At 42.2% G+C, this 25,197-nt stretch overlaps 1 protein-coding gene across 12 annotated transcripts in view; it reads right to left on the reverse strand.

Annotated features, from left to right (window-relative positions):
• Nucleotides 1–1,124: 1,124 nt before the first annotated feature.
• MAST2 (microtubule associated serine/threonine kinase 2) overlaps nt 1,125–25,197 on the reverse strand; it is a 180,431-nt gene continuing 156,358 nt past the window's right edge. For 11 of the 12 annotated variants that reach the window (XM_071750250.1, XM_071750249.1, XM_071750254.1 and 8 more), the window contains 12 exons: nt 24,990–25,155; nt 23,852–23,953; nt 22,150–22,272; nt 19,383–19,492; nt 16,780–16,934; nt 15,698–16,002; nt 12,879–13,094; nt 10,943–11,169; nt 9,387–9,509; nt 8,219–8,355; nt 7,803–7,990; nt 1,125–7,081 (listed from right to left, as the gene is read on the reverse strand). In XM_071750250.1, the coding sequence (XP_071606351.1) occupies nt 5,004–7,081; nt 7,803–7,990; nt 8,219–8,355; nt 9,387–9,509; nt 10,943–11,169; nt 12,879–13,094; nt 15,698–16,002; nt 16,780–16,934; nt 19,383–19,492; nt 22,150–22,272; nt 23,852–23,953; nt 24,990–25,155 (3,930 nt within the window). In that variant the 3' untranslated portion in view covers nt 1,125–5,003. The remainder of the gene's footprint in view (nt 7,082–7,802; nt 7,991–8,218; nt 8,356–9,386; nt 9,510–10,942; nt 11,170–12,878; nt 13,095–15,697; nt 16,003–16,779; nt 16,935–19,382; nt 19,493–22,149; nt 22,273–23,851; nt 23,954–24,989; nt 25,156–25,197) is intronic. The other variant, XM_071750253.1, reaches the window with a different exon arrangement.

Raw genomic sequence — 25,197 nt, forward strand, 5'->3', positions numbered from 1 at the left:
GAGAGCCCAGTTCTGACAGTAAAAGTCCCAATTTGAAGCAAAGCACGCCGAACTTTTTTTGCTGCAGGCAAAGGCAGAGCAAACACTCTCCCACCATTGCCAGGCCTGATGTGGCACCACCTGCCCAGTAACAGCTTTCAAGGTCCAGGCAGCAGCGCTCCCGAACCGAGAGGCTGTGGGCTGGGGCACTGCAGAGCTGCACAGAGGCACCGGGACATCGCCAGCATCCTCAGCAGCGGGGAATGAGGCTGAGCCAAACCCCCAGACACGAGCATCTTCCCCCAGGTCTGAATCTCCAAGGGCAGGAATAATGCCTTTTCACATGGCGAGCTTACACCCGCCAGTGCTGACAGGGCTGGGTCTGGGTGCTGTTTTACCAAGAGACTAAGTGGGTGTACAAGAGGGATACACAGGTCCTGCTGCCTCATGCTCTTCAGCTTATCCAAGCCAATGCTCTACCTGAGCTGCTGGTAGCTGTTGCCCTTTGGATTATTTTTTTTTTTTGTGCATGTAATTAATTCATGCAGCAGCTTTGTGTTCAGTGGTGCTGAGTCCCAATTCCCTCCTTGCCTTGCTGTTTTCTTCTTTTGCTCCTAAGTTTCACTTTCTATACATTTGCACTCCTGACCTTTAGGACCCTGCATTAGGCAGGGAGACAGAACGCCATATATTAAGGGACTCTTGGTGAAGGATGGTGAATTCTGGGCTTTAGTTGCAGAGTGTAAAGCTTTGGCTTATCCATACACCCAAACACAACAGGTTACCCAGAGAGAGAAGCCCCATCCCTGGAAACATTCAAGGTCAGGTTATACAGGGCCCTGAGCAACCTGATCTAGTTGAAGATCCCCCTGCACATTGAAGTGGGATTGGACTAAGTGACCTTTAAAAGTCCCTTCCAACCCAAACCATTCTATGATCTGGCCCATGGAGCAGAAAATCCCAGACAGACAGGCAGGTTGATCTCTGATACCTTCAATACCCAGATACTCCAAAAGCTTTTCTGCCCCGGCAAGCAGCTGGTTGGGACAGCAGGGCTGCAGCCGCAGCCACTTCCAGCACTGCAAGAGAGCAAGGGGAGACCAAACAAGAAACACACATGAGTCTTCTTTTATGTTAAAAAAAAAAAAAAAAAAAAAAATTATTTATTTTGGAGGAGGATTTGAACATCAAACATGCAGGTACAACATGAATAAAAATTATTGCACCGCTATTATGTGGCAATTGTTCAAGTTTCTAAAAACACAGAAATTCCACACTTTCTCTTATCTAGCTAAGTGCTGAGTGACACAGCTTGGAAGCTTGGCAGAGCCCAGCTCAGGAGGTGCTCTCACAGCCACCTGGATATGGTAATCGAACACAACGTAAACACACACTTCTGTCAAATCTTCTACTAGAAGTACAGAATTATCCTTCACATCCAGTAAGAGAAAACCAGAGAAAGACTTCATCCTCCCCTCTTCAGAAGAAAAAAAATAAAATAAAAATTTAAAATACTCCAAATCACACCTTAATGCAAGTGTGGCAACCAAAACCACTGGTCACTCCTACCCCTTCCCCAGCAAGCACTCTTTAGTATATTAGCAGCCAAAGGCCTCTGACATTCAGACCCAGGAGTGGCCATTACAATGCTAAAGTCTAATATTTACAATAAATATCATCCATTTCTCTTAGTTTGCAACAGTAAGAGACAAAGGGAAAAATAACACTGAAACGAGGCACGGGGCAGGAATGCGCTGTCTGGATGCAGGAGCAGAGAAGCTGCAGAGGCTGGAACCAGCTTGGATGCTGTCATCCCAAACCAGTCAAGGACTGGGAGACAAATCCAAGCCAGCACAAGGAAACAGGGAAAACGAAGCAAGAAAGCAACCTATGTAGATGGTCATACACACAGCTCATTCACCAAACACACACAACTTCCATTTCCCACCTGTCTGACTCACTGTTATCTACACAGGCCATGTCCTTGGCTTGCTGGATGCTTCACTCAGGCACTGGGGGTCCCGTCCTGCACTGGGAAATGCATTCTCACTCTTCACACACGGCTTTTCCAACATGTCATTCCTCCCTGACACATTTTTGCAAGCTTATCTGAGAAGGTATTTAAGCAATTTTTAGCAGAGCAAGGAATAAGCCTTGGTGTATCTACCTGGTGGTTTATTATCCCAATTTTTTTCCCCAAACATTTTTGCTAGGGTGCACCACATAAATTTGACAGAGGGTGGAACTGGGATGATGGGACAACTGGTGCACCAAGGGAAACAGCAGGACTGCCCAGGAGCAGGGGATATAGAACTTCACTGGATGCTCTCCTGGTAATGCTGCTTGGCTTTGGTTTCCAAAAACCAGGGGGGTTTAAATTGCACTGATCACTTTCTGTACCATTAGCTGCAGAAGAGGTAACTAAATACATACCTGGCCCAGGTTACAAAACCCTCTCAAGAAGGAGGTTGGTTTTCCTGTTAGGCTTTTTAAACACAGAGCCCATCGTGGATTCCTGGGGAGCACACACAGAATAAGTTCTGTCATGGCAAGAGGGAAACTGGGACCTGTCGGCCAGGGAACAGCCAGGTCAGGCCACATCCTCATGCAGCTCCAGGTATTGATTTAATTTATAGAGACTTCCATCTCACCAAGGTTAGGTGCTCTTCTCAGGGGATAAGCTTGAGGCTTGTCTTTGCAATTACCACAGACTCAGGATGCTGAATCAATTTTTCACTGTTCCCATCTATTTTATCCTATACCGTTCTACCAATTGGACCCTGATTCTCAGCATCTTTTTTCAGCAGATCAACCCACTGGGGAGACAACCAGCCAGCTCAAGTACCAGATCCTGCCAGGTCTGTTCCTTACTTGCTATTGCTTCAAATCAGCATAGAATGATGCTCATCAACAAGAGACAGAGATACCCAGGACCCTGACAAGGCAGTGGAAATATTGCAGTTCATAATTGTAAACCAAGTGTATATGAATTGCCTGTGGATTCCAGGAAAAAAAGCAAAGGGACAGTGCAGCAGGCTCTGCTCTCAGTACCATCACAGCAAGATTTAACAACATGCTATCTGGGAGCATCAAGGCTTTGGTTAGTGTACTAACAACACCCTACATGTTCACACAGACACACAGAGCAAACACTCATTTAAACATGTTAAAAAACAAAGCTCAAACCAAACCAAAACTTGGTCCAGAGATCATATCCAAGCAGCCAAAATCAAGTATATAGTGGGCGCAAACAATGGTTATAGAGAAAGAAGCAGGGCAGGAGTCCAGAAATCTTTGTGATTTGTGGACCGAGCTGAAATAAAGTTGAAAGAGATGGGGAAAATGTATTCCTAGATGAAAATATATTTGTATTTAGGGGAAGCAAATTGAAACTTCAAGTTCAGAAAAAGCCAAGACAATGGAGAAGGCAGCGGTGTAATGAAATCAGACCAACATGGGCAGGTTTTAACTTGAAATACTGTTGCATTCTGCTTCTAACAGTAAGCCAGTGAGCAGGATACTAAGACCTTGCGGGTGGTCCGCAGGGAGATACACTCAGACAAGACTAGAATCAAAGCTGAGCACAATCTGGGACAAATGACAGGTGTGTTCATTGAGAGGAACCTTTAATTGGATGAAGAAATGGCTTACAGTGCTACAGTATCACCACTTGACACATTTATTGGTGTATTATTATTGATCCAATCCTCAGCAAAGAGCACTGTTATCCAGTCGGTCACACTTAAAGCAAAGCAATGTCTAAACCTAAGAGCAAAGAGTAATTTTTTTTTAAATGGAAAGTGACCTCAGCAGAGGAAATGATCGAGCTATCAGAGTTGAAATCTTAAAATATCACGTGTTTTGTAGTCTGCTTGCAACTTGTCCACAGAACTGGAGGAGTCAGAACTCTTCATAGGCTTTTGTTTTTAAAATGGGCAGATTCAGAAAACTCAGCAGGTTTCCCAGGCCCCAATTCAGAAATGTTAAGGAACACCTTAAAATCCCTACCTATTTAGACTCACCAAGAGAAGGAAAAGTCTCCAAAGGTCATTTATCATTGAGATAACTTTACCCAAGACATACTGGAGAACACATGACTACAAATTTTTCTACTTTAAAACCAACCTACAAGGCACCCCTTTCCTGGGGTCACATATTCTGAGGCAGGACACGTCATGAATTGAAGCCAGAGAAAGGAAGATAAAACACCATTAAAAAATTTTAAAACAGAGGGGAAAGTTGCCAGGTATCCCATAAAGGATAAGTAAAAACAATGCCCCCCCAAAACAGCTTAGAGATTGGAGATTTCTCTTTCTGATAATTAAATTGAAAATGTATATTACTCTTTCTGAAAGTTCCACTGAAAAATACTTTGACTGTCTTTAAAGAGAAGACAGGGATCTCCCTCTGCCTGACCCCTCCAGCCAAGTTCCCTGCCTCTGTATCCTCTAAGGATGCAGGACAGTGAATTCACATGGTGACAAAGAGGTCTTTGCTTGTCAAACCAAAGAGGGTTTGCAGTTCCAGAGTAACTTGTGGACAAGGGAGTAGTTTCTCCTTGTCAAAGGACACCACATTGTAAATTCAAAGAAAAAACTTGAAATTTGTGAATTTCAATGGTACTTCAAAGAGGATGAAAAGCAGAAATTTAAAAGTAAGCTGCCTTTTTTGGTACTCAGAATTTTTGGGATCTCAAATAAACGCAGGATTAGAAGGAAGAGCACAACAGGCCCTAAACCAGGCAAAATAAAAGGTCTGGAAAGGAAAAAAGAAAAACCAACACACTGTTTCTTAAGCCCTGCTTTAAAGATACCCTGTTCTAAAGAGACCTCAAATGGCAAGCATTACTGTGTACAAAAATAGAATAACAAGGATGAAAAAACACAAAAAACAGTATGAAAAAAACCCTCCCAAAAATAGATGTACACAAGTTCTATTTTATATTAGTGTATATTACAAAATTCAAACATGCAGTCTCTATTTTGAATGTAGAACGCTCTAGTCCATGTGTCCTAGGGATGCTGCTATGTTTTCTTGACAGCACCATCATGTGACAGGGGAAAGTCTTGTATTTTAAACTGATTTCCAACCTCTTTGCTTTTTGCTTGTGCAAGAGTCCCATCTTTACAGGGCCTCGTGCTGCCATCTGGCAGAGGAGAGGCTCTCAGAGCTGCTTGTCCAAGAGCCTGAGACAGCTCTTTCGATGGAGTGATTTTGCAGCTACCTCCCAGCAAGTCAGATGCTTTAGCACTGCACAAAGTTGTCTCCTTTTTTGCCACCGTGGGACAAGTTGCTTCCCAGGGCTTTGCTGAGCTTAAGGACTCTGCACAGGATCCACTCCTCGTGGTCAGAGTGTCTGTGCTGGGTGGTTTGGCTTTCTCTTGACACGCTCCTGTTTGTGAAGCTTCCTGCCTTTTTTGCTTTGAATCCCTCTCTTCTTTACAGGAGGCACCCAAATGAGGGAAATCCTTTCTCTTTTCCACCTCTCCAGAAGCAGACATACCAAGCTTCAGAGGGCCCAGCACACTCTGAGCTAGTGGCACAAGCTGAGTCACAGAGAGAGCTTTTTCGATAGCACCAGGGACGAGGAGCGTGGAGGATCCGGGACCTGCTGGGCTCGTTTTGGTGGTGGTGGAAGCACTCTCTACCTGGGATGAGCTGGGCTGCTTTTCAGTACTAGGATTTTTTTGGGACATTTCTCTTGCACTTCCAGGAGACAGAAATGAGGTGCTGTGCTGTTCTGGAGGCTGAAGTGTCTCCTTGAGATCCTTCTCACTGCGATCTGCAGAGCTTACCAAGAGAGGAGTGCTCACGCTTGCTGTGCACCATGGAGGAGGTGCTAGCAGAGGTTTGGAATCCTGGTTTTTGTGACTGGTTTCTGTTAGTAGAGGGTCTTTCAAGTCAAGCTTAGCACATGAGGCCCCTGAAGGGTCCCCTTGTTCAAGTTCCAGGAGTTTGATAGATGGGCACTGTAAATTTTCTGTGTGAACTATTGTTTTTCGAGTACTTGTAGTTGTCCCTAGGTCTTTGATTGCTTCAGAAGACTTATCTTTTGTACTTAAACACTCAAAAGTTTTGTTTTCTGGCAATTTATGTTCCTTTGCAGTTGTTTCTGATCTTAGGAATGGCTTTTCTGAATTAGCTGATTTTTCTGGAGCAGTTCTCGGGTGGACCTCTGATGGGGAAGGGTGCACAGTGATTTGCAGTGGCTCTGAAACAGGCTTGGCTTGTTGATTGTTTCCCTTCTGCAAATCTTCCATACCTTTCGGATCTTCAGGTAGAAAGGCATCGTCTTCAATACTATCCTTGCTTTCCAATTTAGACGAAAACTTACTATCCTCATTAAAAGAATCTGAGCCTTGGTCTCCACTGTTGAGGGGCTTGTCCAGTCTTCTCCCATCCTGACTATCTTCAGAACCATCATCTGTTTCATCCTCAGAAGAATCCACTTCTCTGATGGCCTCTTGCTTTTGCAGGGACTCCCTTCTCTCCACCCTGTCCTGTCGAATAGCGCCCAACTTGCGTGAACCTGGCTTCTGCAACATCCCTTTTTCTGCCAGCCCCAGTTTGCCACTCGTCGTTTCATTCGCAGATTCTTGTAAGCTCTGGAGGCTCGGATCCCTCTGGAGCATCTCCTTCTTAAACTCAGAGTGAGAAATATCCAAGCTGTGCTTACGTGAGGATGTCAGCTTCTTCTCAGAAGAGGACAGGGAGGCAGCCAGCTTCTCGGCCGACTGCACTCTCTTCAGCAAAGGAGACCTCGGTGGCTCAGCACTTTTGGGGCGAGAAATTTGTCTCACCAGGGGTGGAGAGGAGTGTAGTTTTACTGGAAAAGACTGAATAACACTGGAGCTGCCAACCGAGTGTCCCGGTAAAGGAGATGGGGAGCGCTGTGGTGATGTGGACTGGGGGGTTGGTGAGGGAGTGTGAGCCAGGGGTGACAGAGGGATGTTTCCTGCTGATTTACGCCTCGGGGATCGGTACTGCCTTTGCAGCTTTGGTGCCAGTCCATGCAGAGAGCTGGGTCGGATGTGTCCGGAGCTGGCTGGAGAATTGGGAACACTGGAACTGGGAGAGCTGCTCTGGGAAGAATTGCCACCAACTTAAAAGAGGGGAGAGGAAAAAAAAAGAGAGGGGAAAAAAAAAAAAAAAGACTAAGAAGATTAATACATATTTGACCATGAAACAAGTTATTGAAAAATAACACATGTGAAATCCAGGCAGAATGCCATGCTACCACAAAGCACTGCAGTAATATACCAAGGAAGTATTGCATGGCTTCTGATGGAAAATTCCTATCGTTGTCACACAATACCAGAATATAGTAAGAAACACTCTGCTATCAGATGTTCCTCTCAGATAAAACCTCTAAACAGATAAATTATGTGTTTCAACGCTATTCTCAGGAAGACAATCTCTTTATTCCATCAGCTGATTCAATTTTTTTTGTATGACTTTGCCACACTGTTTTGGTTCCTTTTCTCTGAACTAATATAGAAAATATGTCAAACTGCTACAAGAACACTGCAACTTACAAAACACATTTGCATCAAAGCAAAAGGATGCTGTAGTACAGCAAATGCATTCTTAAAAGGAGATATGGATTTTCATTTTTAAATGAATCAATGAAAGAGAATACCTCCATCCTTAAGGTAATCGACATCACAGCTGTCATTTTACTTCACAAATAGATCTACCACCTGCTGCTGTGCATTTTACTTCAAAGACTAATCAATAAGCAAAAATCTCCTCCAGGTTGTTTTGGTTTCTTGTATGGATGTGGGGTTTTGTCTTGTTTTGTTTATTTTTTTTTCTTTTTTTACCTGAGTGTACAGACTCGGGAGTGGATCTGTAACTCTGTGTTGGTGACCGAGGAGAGAGGTTGTGAGTTGGAGATCCTGGCACACTTTCTCCAGAAGACAGAGAGCGGTTTAGTGAAGATAAACTCCGGCTGGTGTGAAGCAGTGATGCCTGTTTAGTGATTTTCCTCAACAAAGAGCTCTTCTTCTTACTGCGGGAGAACATTCAGAAGTTGTTTACAAGCACAAGTTATTTATTTACCCTTTATTGGCATATTCCAGTCAATTTTATCGCACAGCTAAAGAGAAAAAGAAAGCAAAAAGAAAAGAACTAAAGGATGTACCTGATGATATACATTATCTGCAAATTGCTCTGACAAGATCTCTCTTACATTGTTTTGGTCACCCTGTAATTTTCACAGAGAAAGATCAAAACCAACCTTTCTTGACCGTCCTTAGTTTTGCTCTTCTTGTTCCTACGAGCCATCTTGGACTTGTAGCTGGCCTTTCGAGCTGGCCCAACTTTGATGGACGTGTTCTCAAATGGTGTGGTGGAGATAGACACTTTATTTCCACTCTGTCAGAAACAGGACACAGAGACCTTGCTTGAAAGGTGGCTACTTAAAGCAGATCTGCAGGCTAAGCAGGTCGGCTGCTAGTTTATTGCTGCCTGCCATTTTGTAATCCTTTGTCAAACTCCATTTCCCCTTTTGCATTTCCACCTATCATCTATTAAGGAATTGCTGAGAGCGAGCCCTCTTTAGTCAAGCTTTCACAAATGATTAGCTCAGACCCCAGCTGGTAGGTAAAGCTTCCCAGAGCAGGGAGAAAAGCATCTGACCTCTCCCACTGAGATCCCAACTGTCTCAATTTAATACTTGTAACACTTGGAAACTTGAACAAACCGATATTCTGTCAGCAATCCTATTCCCAGTGCTCTGACTGATGGCAGATGTGAGTGTATCAGGCATCTATCATGATAAATCTACAACAGAGAGCACGGCTTGCCTTGTCATAGAAAAAAAGGATATCCCTTGTCTGTTTGCAATCCCAAAGACTTCTGTCTTCTGAAACAGTCCAAAACTTTGAATTTTATTTCCATAAATGGATTCAGCTCAGTGGAGGTATCAAAACGCAAATCATTTAACTGGATAATTTTAAGACCAACCATTACAAAGCTGCTTTTAAATACCACTAGGAATAATCCTTGAGAAAGCAGTATTAAGAGCTAATAACATTAGCACAGCCTAAAGGCAAAATATAAAAGTAATTTGGAAAAATTTTAAGGCGTTTGTTTCTTGAAGTGATGTTTAGGGAAAGGTATACTTAAATCTTATTAAGCTTTCTCTCTACTGCTGATAAAAATGTATATGATGGATCCTTATTTCTTACAGAAAATATTTAGAGTTCAGCTTAAATTGCATGCAGACAATTTTGGAGATTTAGGGATCAAGCTAGAGCAATGAGTTTTCACAAAACAAAGGCCAGGTGCTGTGTGCATATTTCCATTGCAGACAACACCAATCACACACCTCCAGCATTTTAAACAAGTTGTCTCATATTTTGCCTATCACCTATTTTCCAAAATTAACAGTGCTGAGTGCCTACCTTCAGAATCAGCTCCACCACTTCTGTGTGCACCAGTCCATGGACTGGTTCCCCGTTGACATGGGTTATCAGATCCCCTTCACGCAGCCCTGCTTCATTTGCTGGACCACCTTCCTCCACGTGCTGGCAACGAGAAGGGGACGACTCACTTGAGAAGAGGAATGTACACAATTTCTGGCCAGATCAGACTCAAAGCCCATCTCAACTCTTGCTGCAGCCAGCATCAGGGGCATCAAAGAATGGTGAAAGAAACCAGAGACTGGCACAACCAAGCACAAAAATCTGTGCTCTTCCACTCCTCCCCAAGCATCCTGCCAGTCTTCTCCCAATCCAAGGCAGCCAGCCAGGATGTTAAGCTGATCAATAGACCAGCTCCTCCCAAAGTAAAAGGCTTAGCAGACTTCCAAAAATTTTCAGCACTCAGTAATGTTACCTAGATACTCTTAGTTCCCAGACAAGCATTCAATCTTTTTCAGTCTCTTTGCCATCCCAAATCCAGCATCCTTCCATGTACATGCTGGAAACCACAAAGGCCAAAAGACATTTAAACAAGACTCTGTGCCGTGGCTTTACCTTTGTTAATCTACTACACAAGATTTTTTCCCCTGTGACTGCGTAGCCTTTCCTCATCACTGTTCAGAAAGTTAAAACTCCTTTACAGTGAGGAGACAGACACACCTGAGAATACTGCAACTCTCCTTCTAGTCTGAAAAGACTACAAATCAGATTCTTGAGAAACTCAGCAGCTTTCAAGGAAAGCAGCGAGGAGCAAGATAAAAATGCAGCTTCAGATTATTTTTCTAGGTAAATGATGACCAAAGCATACGAAGTTCAAACAGTCTAATGAACATGGAGATACAAGGAAATGAACCCCCTTTACCCCAACTTCATTCTCTCTAACTGCACAATTCAAACACCACTGCTTCAGGGTATGGATCATTCCTAGAAGTCATGTACATTAACAAAAAAGGAACCCGGAGATCAAGAAGCAGAATTAACAGGAAGAAAGAGTTACAGACATGGAAACCAGACCTTTTAGCACAGCACAAAACTAAGCCAAGAGCTAAATCCCTAGGCAGTATAGCAGCAGCAATGCTTTAGGGCTTATAATCAATTCCAAGCAACTGCTTGGAAAACCCCAGTGGACTGAACTGATGAGAAGCAGGCTATAATCACTAAGAGAGGTCTGAGCAAATTAGCTATGACTGACCCGTGTGCAACAATCCCAATAAAGAGAAAGAGGTTATGCACACAGAAACATGCTTTTAAGGATGTGCTACAGGTGAAAAAAGGTGGATTCATGTAACCAGGGAAGAAAGAAGAAAGGTTGTGGTTCTGTGATGGGATTGAAAACTGCTACAGGTAAACCCCAAAGCTCTGTTATTAACTTATTAATACTTAAAGGGTTTCCCTCACCCCAAAAAGAAAACTTCGGGTCCAAATAAGGAGAGAGAAAACAGAGTGGCAAAATACAATTTATAGAGTTAAATCCCACAGCCCTGGCTAGATGCATTTCTGGCCCCAAGGGTACTCTTTGGAGAAAAACAGAGACATACCCAGACCATGTGATGCACAGTGTAGATATCACTGTCACCCATATAGACGCGAATGGCCCGGAGAGTGAAACCATATTTCTTTCCAGCCCGATGGATGATGATTGGTGGTTTCAGGTTTGCGATAGCAGGAGAAAAGTCGCGGCTGGGTGAGGAGTCCCTCGAAGATGGGTTGGAGGAGAGAGAATGAGGTGACATTGGACTGGCCAATGGAGAACACGTGTGGTGATCTACAGTGATGACACAAAGGTGGGCAAAAATTAGGAAACCAGGCCTCCAAAAGAGAGAGAAAATTCTTGTTAGAGAACAGCTAGGAAACCATCTCTACCAGTGCTCTTAAAGGTTGTGGTCTTCGTCAGAGCTGGGTGAAGCAGCTTCAGCAAAGTCATGCTTCCAAATACAAAATTCAGCAGAGTTTCCAAAAAGCACATTTGGAGGTGTGTATTTAACACAGCAGCACTGCTCACCTGAGATTATGGTTTGCTCACAGTGTTTACTTTGTTTTTCAGGGGTTTATAGCCCATCATAAGCATTCACTCTAGGCACAATTCTGGAACACCCCATTTCAAGGTTATGATATTCCCCTCCCAAAAGATCAGACAGTTTCTAAATCTTAGTGCAAGTTACTTGTCAGTGCTGAGATAAATCAAAATCAGCAGGCAATCAGACAACAACTTCACCTAGGTAGTTTTACTAGTGGTCTAAATTCACAAGCTACATGAGCTACTGCAGAGACTTTGCTACTGAAAAACAGCATCACAAGTGTATTTTAGAGTGAGTTTCCCAAACGGGCTGCTGATGGCTGGGCTACCAGCTAAACTACATGACTCTGCTAGTGGAACAAAATCCGCTTTTAGAATTATAAAGCAAACACAGAACTCTCATTTTAAAATGAAGCTGGTCAACATCAGTAAAATAAACCAAAGAGTAGGAACATTAAACGCAGATGTAAAAGGTAATCCCTAATCCATTAAGAAACACCTGCTGAACTGCCCATCACATATTTACCTGGCAGATGAGAAAAGCTCTAGAGGAACCTGTGCTAGGTGATTAAATACACATTTTAGAGACTTTCAGGAGGGACCTTGTAGTTTGCAAAGCAACCAATGCCCAAACCACAAGAAATGAAACGTGCATCACCATGCTGGTGCCAAGAAGCAGCCACATACCTGCCTCCAGCTCCCTGGCTGAGAGGGAGAGGCAGGTACTGCTCTGCCAGCAAGTTCTGCTGGGTTGGCACTCATGGCCCAGCTGCAACCTCCTGCTCCCATATAGGCAGGAACAGGTACGGTCCTGGAAATAGAGCACTGAATTATCCTCTGGAAAAAGGGAAAAAGTCCTTGTGGGGAGAGGTCCTGTTGAATGGGTCTGTCATAGCTCGGCATGGTTGGGCTGTTCCCCAGACATTACCACCTGGCATTAGGAACATTAGATAAGCTGTTCAGCATTAACCTGCTTTGTGAGTTACTTACACTATGGAATTCTTGAACATCCAATTTCAATCAAGTTACCTGGAGTTACTGAAACTTCCTGGGGCACAAACGCACCAGACACACACAGTCCCCAAACAACACCATGTGTCACCCAGAAAATAGTACCTTGAGGGTTAAAATCATCCCATCTCTACATACGTCCTTTCTGCACCAATGTCTAGAGACCAGCAAGGAGCCAATTTAAACAGAACTAGGGAAAGAATAAGGCCCAGCTGCCATTTGCAGAAGCTGCAGTCGGACCACACACGCAACACTCCTGGTCTGTGGCAAAGCAGTGCTCATTACCCTGCTGAGCAGTAAATATTAAACCAATTGTAGGAGTTAGATCTCTCCCCTCCTGCCAGCGAGGGCATTATTCCAGGAGAGGGAAGGGGGAGGATCTGTCTGCAGACCTTTTGTTTAGTCCTTGCAGATTCTGACAATGCCTCACCCGGGGCATTTCTTACCTGAGGGAATCAGGAGAGACAAGGCAGTAGCGGATGCTGATTTAATCACTTTATTGACAGGTCTCGAGGTACGTTTCTCCCCTGATTCCCCAGAGAGCAACCTGTGTCGTGCCCGCCGCACTGCCAAATCGCTGATGGCTTTTGGAGTGGTAAGGTCTGGGCCTTCATTGCTATTACTGCGAGCGCGTGGATCAGAGAAATCTGCAGTGCTCCCAGCTACAGTTTAAATTAAAACAGATTAGAACCACAGGGAATTCCTAACAGTCTATTCCCCTACAGGCAAAATACATTAAATCAAAGTCATGTTTACATGAAGTCCAAGAGTAAATTTTCCTAAGAAGAAACCCCAGGGCTTGAATTTTTATTTACAGAAATGGTGTTATTCTGAATACAGAAAATTAGCAGCTTCTGGTCTGTTGGAAAAGCTTGCTAATGAAAGCACATTGCTCAGTAGCAGTTACATGAATCCTAAAGCTGCAGTGCAGTTCTGCAGGCAAGCCATTTCAATGGGATCGTTTGTAGATGAAAACAGGTTCATGAAAAGTGCTCCATTTTTACAACCAGCAAGAACTGTCAATCTTTAAGGTAAAACTGCCTGTAACAGAAGAACCAGGTTCCGCTGGAGTTGCACATAATAAATTCACTTTAAGAGAATTCTAAGGTACTAAAGTCAGGGAAAGTAAAAATGTGGGTTGCAAAGACGACTCTAATTTGCCCCCTTCTGTGCACCATTGCAATTTAGTCTTCAATTATTTAACCTGCTACAATTATACATAAAATGCAAAATAATCTTGAAAATCAGACTGGGCGCGCAACAACAGCAGATGCTGGGGACTGAGGGTGCTGTACTCAAGCCCTGTGTCTCAGTTCCCCATCTGACATCTTAAAGGGGCACTGTGAAAATAACATTAATTAGAATTTACAAGGTGCTCAGAAATGAAAGTGGTGAGCATCACAGCAAGTCCACAAGGGAAATTAATCATTCTGTCTTCAAAAGCAAATTTTAAGCAGCATGCAATAAATAAAGCCTAAGGGCCACGTTTTGAACAATGAGGACAGAACAAAACATTGATCATCGTTATTTAAGTGGGCACCACTGCTCTGAATACTAAGTAAAGCAGGAAGTACCATGAAAATAAAAATTCAAAGCACCATTCCCATAAACCTCAGTAGCAGATGCCAGCTCAACATTTAACAGCCACAGAGTTTCAAATAAGGCTCCCAGACAATGAGAAACTTGGAATTGGAGGCTGTGCATGAAACGGCTGTAATACACCTTAGAGGAGCACTCTGAGACAGCAACAAGAATTAAATTCTTTTCTTGAAGTCTTCTGCCTCTGACTTAACTTTGCAGGCTGGGGACACTGAAGCAGTGGCATCCCTGAATCTCATGTGCTGCATTAAAGATTGCTCTCATGCAGTAGGCTCAGGGGAGCAGACTGCCCTGGGATGTTACATTTTTGTCCACTTCAACTTGCAGATTCTCAAATTTGCAATGAAAGGGTTCTTGCAACTTTTAATAACATGTTTCTAGGCTTTCAGTATGAAACTGAGAAACTAAGGTTTCACTATGGCACATGTATCATCCATGTATGCGGTAGCTTTATTTCACTCCTACACCTCTTCTTATGGTTTAACAGAGTACGTGATGGCAGCACCAGGCCTATTCTGGGAAGATGAGCCATACAGGGGAATGGGACAGTTTTGGAGGAAATTTCACAGACTGCATTGCAGAAGAGGAATAATGAGATGTGGGGATCTTTGCCTTTACTAGTCTAGAGGCAAGTTTCCTCCAAGGCATTTTAACCTTCTTCTATCAATCCACTATCACATCTGCCCTTCACCTTGTCCAGCCTCGCTGACACTCTGACTCCTTGTCCAGTACCCCCTTTCCTCTCCTTTCCATCCTCAATGCATTCACAACTACTTTGCCTGCTTGACCCAGTCTCCTCTAACAACTTATTATTTTCTTATCCAACTGTCCTCATTCTTTAAAGCTACAATCTAGTTCTTCCCCAAATATGTCTTCCTTCTCAAAAATTATCTTGCCAACCTTCAATTCAACTGCTCTCTTTCATTAAGCCAAATTTCCTTTTATTTCTCCTTACTACTTCCCACCATTTCCCAGTTCTGGCTTCCTCTGTACTCAGACACAGGCAGCTTCACCCTCTGCCTTCCACGTGCCCTAGGAAGGGCAGAAGATTGAGACACTCCAGCACTCAGAGCCCAAAACTGCACCACAGCAGCCCAGGGCATCATAATATCAAAGGTCACACTCACCCCAGTACTGAAGAATGTCCTCAGGATGGACAAAGGTTCTGAGACCTGGTTTCTAAGACCTCCTCTACTAAATCTATGCTGTTTTTTTTTTAAGCCTACAACATGGCTAAATTTTCGGCTATTTTCCTGAGAGAACAAGTGGCATGTCCCTGACACAGACCACACTTTCCTAGCAAATTTCAAGTCTCTCCTCTGAACTAGAGCTTTCCAGATAAACAAAACCACAGCAAGTGATGATCTGTTCTGACTAATGCTCAGTAGGCACCAGTGGTTCTATGTAGGCACAGACTGTATAGGTCTGAAGCATGAGAAGACCTTAATTATTTGAAGTGAAAGGACTGAAGTATAAGGTGTAATTGTGAAGAGATTAAACCACGGACGTTATTTCAAAGACAAGCACAGCCCCAAAACTGTACCAACAAAACTAAGCACAAGACATTCACACCACTCACATCCAAATCCACAGTTTTACAGAGTTAATATCTGCAAGGTAACACAGCTTTCCTGGGGACCATGACACCACCACACCAAGCACTCACCTGTCACTGTTGAGGCGCTGCTGACGGCTGTGGAGGGGGTGGTGGGTCCAGCATCACCTTCAAGCTGCAGCTCTTGCTCCAGAGGCTGTTCTGGAATGGGGACTGGTAACCCCTCCCGTGACTGCACAGCAGACAAGAGCATCCCCTCAGACTGGGGTCTCTTGAGAACAGTTCCCTCATCCTCGGCAGAGATGGCAAAACGGGGCATATCGAGAAGGCCCGAGCAGCGGCGTCGCACGGTGAGGGGTGGGCTGGAGTCACTCTCTGTGTGTGAGGATTCAGACATGGACAAGCGCTTCCGCAGTCTGAGAGAGAGCAAGACAGAACCCCTCAATTAACTCAGGGGGAATGATGAACTTTAAAGGGTGAAAACAGGCCACAGACCCAATTCACACTTCTAATGCCAATACATATTGGCTTTAGAACATGTATTGTTCTACAGTACATGAACGTGAAAGAACATGAAAGTTAGGAGCTAGAGCTACAACATTAGGGCTTCAAACAGAAAAGATTTGGGGCATCACCTGAGACTAGATTTCCAGTATATATCATCGTTAAGCTTCTAAGAAAGGGAGGAATCAAACCAAATTCTGGGCATTCATAGATTTCACTGACATTTTTATTAGAACACAACATTTTTTTTTAATATTTGGAACTTCAGAAACTTTGGACTTTCCTAATAGTTTGACTAATTTGTGACAAATGGTAGAAGTCTGGTAATAGCAGACTTTGGATTAATTTATGCCTAAGTAAAAAAAATGCTCTTTGTACATCTCCACCATAACTAACCTTTCCACAGGTTGGTGGAAATGAAAGCCTTACTGAAAATTAGAATCCGTTCAAATTTATTTAGAAGTATGTGCTACTAATTTAGAAGTTAGTACTTAATTAGGTACACTGAAGGACTAGATCACTTCTATACATTCATTTTCAGGTATTCATTCCATTCTTCAGGCTTCACCTGCAGCTATATGTCATATGAAGCATTCCTGACTTAACACTTGATCACAGAAAGTTTTGGCATAAGTCAGTCTTTCTCATATGCCAGGAGAAACCAAGAGATTTAGTTCTACAGAACTTACATTTCAGGAGATCCAATCACCCAGCTGCGGTCTCGACCCTTCAAGCCACCGAGGCTGTCCAGCCGGTCATCTTTTTCTTCACTCAGACTCCGTTTAGTTGGTGGAGGAGTCTTCCTCTCTTCGTGGATGGAAAGACGTTCCATGCTGCTGTACACCTGCACACAGCAACAGATACTTCTGTACAGAGAAAACAAGCCTTCTCATCAAGGCCTTTTCTCATCAAGGGACACAATCTCTTCTCAAAATGGTGATAATCCCTGCAAGGACGAGCCGGAGAATGTTCTTGGACAAAGTGACACAGTGCAGGTACGACACATTCCAAGTGTGCCAGGGAGGAATGGGAAAAGGCAGGCTTCACAAACATTCAACACGCTTTTCTGCAACAGCACCCTACACCTGTCCTCTGAAAACAGCCCAGCACAGCACAGAAACACAAAGACTTTTTGAAACTACTTCATTTTTTTTGTTTTAACAATTTTCAAACCTAAGAGGAGTTATTGCTAAAGCAGGCTCTGCAAGGCTGGCATCTGGATCTTGAAATCTTACTGCAAAAATTCAATTCAGTGATAGGCATCATGCTCATGACCCCATTTCATTATCACCAGTCTATCAGCATTGCCCCAAGCTTATTTCAGAACAAAAAAGGCCTGCCCTCCTCAAGGAATCAACTATAATGCTGACAGCCTAATGAAAGTGCCTTTCTTGGTTTTACAGCCGTCTTTAAATAATTAAATGATTAAGCAAAAAAATCCATCCTTTAAAACTACATTTGACTGTGGACCTAATTTACATAAGAAGAGATTAATGAAAATAATGTTATTAAAAATTCAGAGCATCAACAAGATAACTATTAATAAATCATATGGCTGAATTGTCAGACAAGAATTTCAAAATATAATGAGCCTTTTATGCCTCCCACATTACAAATGCTGTATAATTTTCCAGGTCTTAAAATAAATTCATTAAAAGTGAACTTTTTCTCTTTGTGGCAAAAACACTGAACCCTAAAGAAAAGCTTCAGTCTTACAGATGAACAATACTCATGGTGAGAAAAGGTGGAAAAAAGAAACCCTCATGTACTCCTGAGAACTTTTTCAAAACCCCAGCTAATCCTCAGATCCAATTTTAAACATACTTTTGGTGATGCAAATCAGAAGCAACTCCATAAAATAATGGCAACTGTTACTTAAGCCACAGTAGCCTGGCTGAGGACAAAGAATGAACTGGTGTTTCAAAACTGACTTTGGTAATGAAAATCTGGAAAAGCTTTAATGAAAAACTAAAATATCTTTCACAAGCTCTAAGTAAAACTCCTACTCCCATCTCATCAAGAAAAGGGAAATGCAATTAACAGAGCGGGCTGACCTCAAAACATCATTTCTTCTCCCCTTTCCCCCTCCCTGAACACACTTCGTTTTATCCAAGCTAACAGTGGAGTTGTACTACTTCAAAATGTCCAGAATTCCAGCTTTTTATTTCAGATCACCCATGTAAGAATGAGAGACCTGCACACACTGAATCCAGAAAGCATGTCTAGAAAGGACCTCCTCAGGGCTTCCCATTCATTTCCCCACCTCAAGCAGAACCAGATATCTTATAACCACTGACATGCTTCTCCAACTTGTTCTTAAAAGCCACCAGTGATAGAAACTGTACAAATTCCTCAGGCAACACATGCGAGTGCTTTATTATTGTTCAATATTGAAAACTTTTCCTTATCATCTACCCTATACTTCATTTGTGCCCATCATTTCGTATCATTTCTGGGCAGAAGAAGAAAACCTATTTACTTCTTTCCTTCGAGTAGTTATGCATTTGGAAACACACTGGGTTTTACATTTGTTGGATTTCTAATAATTCTTATTGCTTTCCTTTGGACTCTCTTTTACTGTCCATATTTATTTTCAAGAACAGTACCCAGAACAGGACAGAGTATCCCATCTATGGCCTTCCTACTGCAGATGGAAAGCAGATGGAAAGGATTTCTTCACTTTCCCTGCAGAAAATATTCGTGCTCACCCAGTATGGCAACTGCCTCTTTGCTTCAATAATTTGGCACATCTCACTCACAATGCATTATCTGCCCAGATCCTTCTCTTTGAAATTGTTGCCTTGCCTTTGCTCCTCGGGCTGGATTTGAGACAATGAACACCAGAGGCGTAAACTCCACCTGTGCTCTTACTGCACCGCATCCCTTTGATTTTAGACCATTAATCCAAAATGTCAGAATCAATTTCAATCTAATAGCATCTTGTTACCAACTGGAAGACCCTTTCAGAATGACACTGTTCAAAGCAAATAAGCTTTGGACGCTCCCTATGTCAGCATCCGACTGTATCACAGGAGAGATCTCTCTGGTACCCTGTATATATATAAAACATTAAAAAATACAGAATCCCATTCTTCAATTATTTTTACACTCATCTTCTAATTGGCCACAAACTATCACAGAATAAACAATATACACAGTTTTTTCTTTCCCTGTGAACAGTAAACACAATGTGACTCCCACATTTCTGCATGATCAAGATCTACCCCACACAAAGTAATGAGTATGTGTACCTCTCTAGATTTTTTTCTTTCAAGAAGGCAGCATGTCCTACCTTGCTGAACCTCGGTGAGCATGAGGAAAACTGCCGAATTTCCACGTGATCATCATCATTAGTGTCCTCCTCTTCTTCTGAATCCAGGTGTTGGTACCGTTCTGAACGGGCTGTGTACAAGACATGGTACATTTCATCAGTGTGGGGAGTGTTAATAACTCACACACCTCAAGCATTCTTACTTTTCTCCTTACAAGAACTTTGAGTATTTATACATCATGCAGAGTATTTTCCTTACTACTAAAATATACCCTGCCAGTTTTACTCATAGGAACAAGTCCTATGAGGAGAGGCTGAGGGAACTGAGATAGCTCAATTTGGAAAAAAGGAGGCTGAGAGGAGACCTTACTGCTATCTACACCTACCTGAAAGGAGGTTGTAGTAGGGTGGGTGATGGCCTCTTTTCTTAAGTAAATAAAGACAGGAGTAGAGGAAATGGTCTGAAGTTGCACCAGCAGAGGTTTAGATATGAGAAGGAATTTCCTTACTGAGAGCTGGGAGCTGGAATGGCTGCCCAGGGAGGTGGTGGAGTCACCATCCCTGGAGGTATTTAAAAACTGTGCAGATGAGGCACTTCAGGACATGCTCTAGTGGGCTTTTTTATTTTGCTTTATTTTATTTTGAGGAAGGGGGGGGATGTTGACAGCTGGACACAGTGATCATAGAGGTCTTCGCCAACCATGACAATTCTGTGATCCTGCACAATTAGCAGAGAAGAATACCTCCTTCCTATGAATTTATATCAGCAGCTATATTATATTCTAAAAGCAGCTGATACTCGGCAGGTGTCTAATACTACAGAGCCCTCATGATATGGATATTTCTTCCCTACAGCAAACAATGATATGAAAGGAAACACAGAATCAATTCACTGTCCCAATTTCCAATAAACAGCTTTATGATTGCACAAAGTCTGCCCTGCATACATCAATACCAGCCCTCTTTAAAAAATAAAAATATTTACCCCCCCAAAAAATACTCCTTCTCCTCCTACAACTAGAAAAAGGATTAGATTTTGTGAAAGAAAATGGGCAAGGAGCCAATATGCAAAGCTATTTTTTAATGCAAAAATCTAAACTGCCTCCAAAGAGATTTTGTGCTTTGAGATTTGCAGCTCTGGATTTCTAAGCCAGCCACACTGGATTTTGTGGGGCAGCCGTTAATAAGTTTGGCTACAGAAAGCTGATAGCTATACTGAGCCAAATTTGCTGCACTGTATCAGCCAGAAAGCTACTTTTATAAAATCCAAAATTTTTCTGCATTAGGGTTTATAGCAGCGATGCCAACTCTTATCAGTGTCTATGTGAGATATATCCTGACGTGAGAATTCCAGCCTTTTTTAAAGGACTCACATCAAAGTCACCCCAGTAACCTGCTGAGCATGCCTGGGCACTTGGGGAATTTGCCATCATTCCTACATGACAGACCCAGTGATTTGCACCACTGAACATAACATGGTGCTTTTACACACCAGGATCCACTCACAACTGCTGTGCTGAGCCTCTCCCTATCACTGATCCAATTCAGCAACCAGAGCTCAGGTTTCGATGTCCAATAAGTCCAATTAGTGCTGGGAACCCAACACCTCCCTGGTTTCTGTGTGTATGCTGTACCAGTAGAACTTCAGGATGTGCAGAACACACCTCTGCCCACTCTGCATGGCTTGACTCAAATTGCTCCCTGCAGCCAGTGCATGGAGATTTCTTAATCTATCTCTCTCTCCATCCAACCCCTAACCTAAAAGCCTCTTCCCCACACTGGGAGAGCACTATCTAAATAGGATCTCTGCTTTTGCAGCATGGCAGCCAAGAGGGTGGAGGCAGCCTGCTCCCTCCCTCCCTTCACCCTGAGGAAAGCTCAGGAACAGGGCAAAACCATGCTTCATATGGAGTCAGTCCTTGGGAGAAGGATGGAAGAGATTCCATTGAAATAGGGCAGAAATTTCCATAGCTCAGGGAACTGAAATAGCCTGGCATTATCCTGTGCTGCAGGTGGAGGGGGGGGAAAGGACCCCTAACCAGTGATGAGCCCAAACCCTTCCACCTGCTCAGGTCCCCAGGTCAAATGAGAAAAGCAAGAGAGCAGAGGCTCTGGGGACAGAGACCTCTCCATCCCTCACATGACACTCCTCCCTTCTCTCCCAAGAGCACCAACTCCGTCTGGTGCTTATCTGGGAATACCAGGAATCTCACACAGCACTGATACCATGGCAGTTCACAGACATTTATACACACCAGACAGGCACTTCATATCTCATTAGAGTTAACAATACTAAAATAAGGTGATACATTTGCAGTACATTTAAAGTAACTTAAGTTACTTTAAAACTCTAGAGAATTTTCCCTACATACTTGTCTTCAAGGCTTGGGTTTTGTTTGTTTTTTTAAAAGAATAAAATTTATTGGCTGAAAACAGTCACTAGGGGAAAATAATATTGTTCAAAAACTCGTGGAAGTTGGATTTAACAAATGCTTTGGAAATACTGTAATAAACCCAGCATAACAACCACAGTACCCCTCACTGCAGGACCGTGGCTGGCATCACCACAGGCACCAGTAAAAGGCCAATTCACTTTAGCAGCAGTGTTTTTTCATTTAAAATCCATTTGCCTTCAAAGAAACTTTACTTGGCATTCAACTGAAATTTTTTAAAGGAATTTCCATTGAGCATTTTATTTAATTGCTAACAATGACATATCTCTAACAATTTCAAAAATGAAATACACACAAAAAATATTATGCCATTTAGGCTGAATCTTTAGTCTTACTGTCAAAATAGCTTGTGTCATCCTCAGATTCCAACTGTGGGATAAATTCAGCTTTCTGACGAAGTAATCCATTCCAGTCCAAATCTTTAAAGAACCGATGCTGTTTCACTTCAAAGGCACTACCTGAAAGAAGAATCTTTTATTGCATATTATTTCTTTCAGCATTTGCATAACAAGAAAAATAAACTAAAAATATTTAGAGCCTAAGAGAATGCACCCGAATACATTTAAGTCACAAATTTTCCAGGAATTTTGAGAAACAACTTATCCTTTTACCAAAGTGGTGACAGGATAAAATCTGAACAAGATTTCCTCCTTCCCACCTCCTCTTTCTGTTTAATGACAACACATGACCAAACTGGCTGGAAGACAACATCTGCTGTTACATTCCACAGCAAGCTGCAGGATTAAGAACTAATTAACATCTTAATTTAAAATCTCCAAACCCTAAATACCATCTTGCTCATAGCTAAATAGAGAGCAAACTCAGAAAAGTTCTTAACATGTGAGTAGCTCCACTCTCACAAATAAACTCATCCATGTGCTTAAAGAAAGGCAAGGACTGTAAGCATCTTCCTGAATTAGTATCTTTTGTCATAAAGCTCAGAAGCTTGGGTACCCAGAAGGAGAAACTATGGATTATCTCTCTACTAGTATGTGCATTTTTTATCAAATGAAATTAGTATTCATAAAAGCTGTTACTGTCTTTTAAAAAAAGAGAATAGCAGAGGAAAAGAGATAAAAGGCTTGCTGAGTGCCAGTGGCACTGTGAGATACCAAGCTGAACAGCAGTCTCAGCATTACAGGTATATAAGAAATTTAAAAAAAAACTTTAAAAATCAGTCCATCATCTCATTTTACAAGGCAAGAAACTACATTTTTTCCATGACAGCAACACCTTTCAAGTACATAGACTTGAAGTAAAGAACATGTGAAAACCATCTGATACCATTATTAATTCATGATTTTCATCATCCTTGTGTGCACATGTTAAGTCTGCTGAATATATATACCTTTAAATTGTAACATACTTATGTTTTATTCTATCTTTAAAGTGTAGTTTCCAATTGAAAATCCAAAATTAAATCAAACAAATCAAATTAACAAAGCAGACAACCTGTTTTAAAAGAAGAGTGTAGCTAGAGATTATTTATGGTTATTTACTGTCAGGAAATGAGAAGTATTGGCTAATAAACTTTAAATCTGACATACAGGAAGATTGACATATACATCTAACTTTTCCAAAAAGATTATCAGACTTAAGCTTTATGTTTGGAGTATTCTACAGTTCAGGCTTCAAGAAATAGAAAAGTTTTCATTTATTTTATTACACCCAGGAGTTCACATCCATGTAGGGGATTAGGCCTCTAGTCAAAGAGAACTTCAAAGAAATCTGATTATACACTATTCAAATGGAGACACAATTCTCAAGCCTTTGATGGAACAGCACAAATTTCAGAAGTTATTTTGCCAAGCTGATGGAGCCCCTTTCTTGTTTCCCAAACATGACAGTAAAATCCATCTGACTCACTTACAATCTACACCAATTCTCTGAGTTTATCTTACAAGATTCACTGAACCCAGTATAAATTGTTTCCCAGCTCCAGATGAGCATTTTTCAGCATGGGTGGGTGTACATCACTGGCAAAATAGCTTCTTTTCCTGCTTCTGGCTACTACTTTCCTGTGCACTAGGTTCCTACCTGTTCCCATTCTTTCCAGAGGATTTTGGCGGAGAAGCTTAGAAATGAGGTCCTGAGCATCTGGTGGCAGAGCATCATCACCTTCTGGCCAGGCAATTTCATCTGGGAACAAAAAGAAACTTAGTGTTTTCTACCAGATTCATAACCAATGTGAATACCCATTCACATTTCTTTACTGTAAAATGCAGTATTCAGGACTGCCCCATAACCATAAATACCTTTAAATCAGCAGCTTGCATACTTAATATAATTCAAGCATTGACATTTTCAAAAATGCATAAAAATTCAGTGTCAGCTAAAGCTGCTGTCAATCCAAGCAGTGCTTGCGGAGAAAAAAAATAGCATTAAGAACTCTATTAATAAAGTATGAAATGGGACTTTGGTGACAATCCATAAACAATGCCACTGACAATGCTGTGGCTGTATCTCATGCCTGCACATTCCATGCTCATTATACTTGGAAGAGAGAGAAAAATCCACAGGTAACAATTTCATGCATCATATTCAGTTCTTTGCTGAATTTAGCTTTTTTCAAAGGACATTTGCCAAATGTGTTAAAAATTTACTGTTTCAGAAAGCATTCCCAAAGGAAATGTTTTTACTGGCATATTCACTGAGAGAAGACAAAGCAATCATTTGTCCAGCTCCAAGCAAGAGACAGGTTTTAAAAAGCCACAAGACATGAGGGTACTGAGTACAAGAGCTTCAATGTGTTAAGCTTAGAGCTTCCTTTTTATTTCATTTATACAACAACTACTAATTGACAGACATTTGCACCTACATAACTAAAATCAGACTGAATTAGATGAGTTGGTGGATGTTCCTTTCATATTCTCCTTTGTTTAAGTTAAAAGACAGAACAGAAAAATCCCCAAAAAGGCTTCCCCAATCCCACAAGGATTTGTGTGACTCCCAGACCATGCAGGACAGAACTATCCAGCAACATGTTAAGCAACTCAATAACTTTTGACAGCTGGATTCAGATGGGTGCTGCACAGAAAGATAAATATTTTCAAATTAAACCCCATTATTTTATACCATTTTTCTTTCCTGACTGAACTGTGGATTCCTCGTTATTTTCAAGGTTTTATTTCATGGCACACTTCGAAACTCTTTCAGAACCAGATCAGACACATACCACTGATCACTTGTCCAAACAGCTCTTCAGGTGTGTCCCCAAAAAAAGGAACACAGCCAACCAGAAACTCATACAGGATAATTCCCATGGCCCACCAGTCCACGGGCTTCCCATAGCCCTGGCGCAGGATGACTTCTGGTGCGATGTATTCCGGAGTCCCACAGACCTCAAGTGAAACACACAAGAAAGAAACCTATAAATCACCAAA

Source organism: Heliangelus exortis, chromosome 8, assembly GCF_036169615.1.
Source record: "Heliangelus exortis chromosome 8, bHelExo1.hap1, whole genome shotgun sequence".
NCBI lineage: Eukaryota > Metazoa > Chordata > Aves > Apodiformes > Trochilidae > Heliangelus > Heliangelus exortis.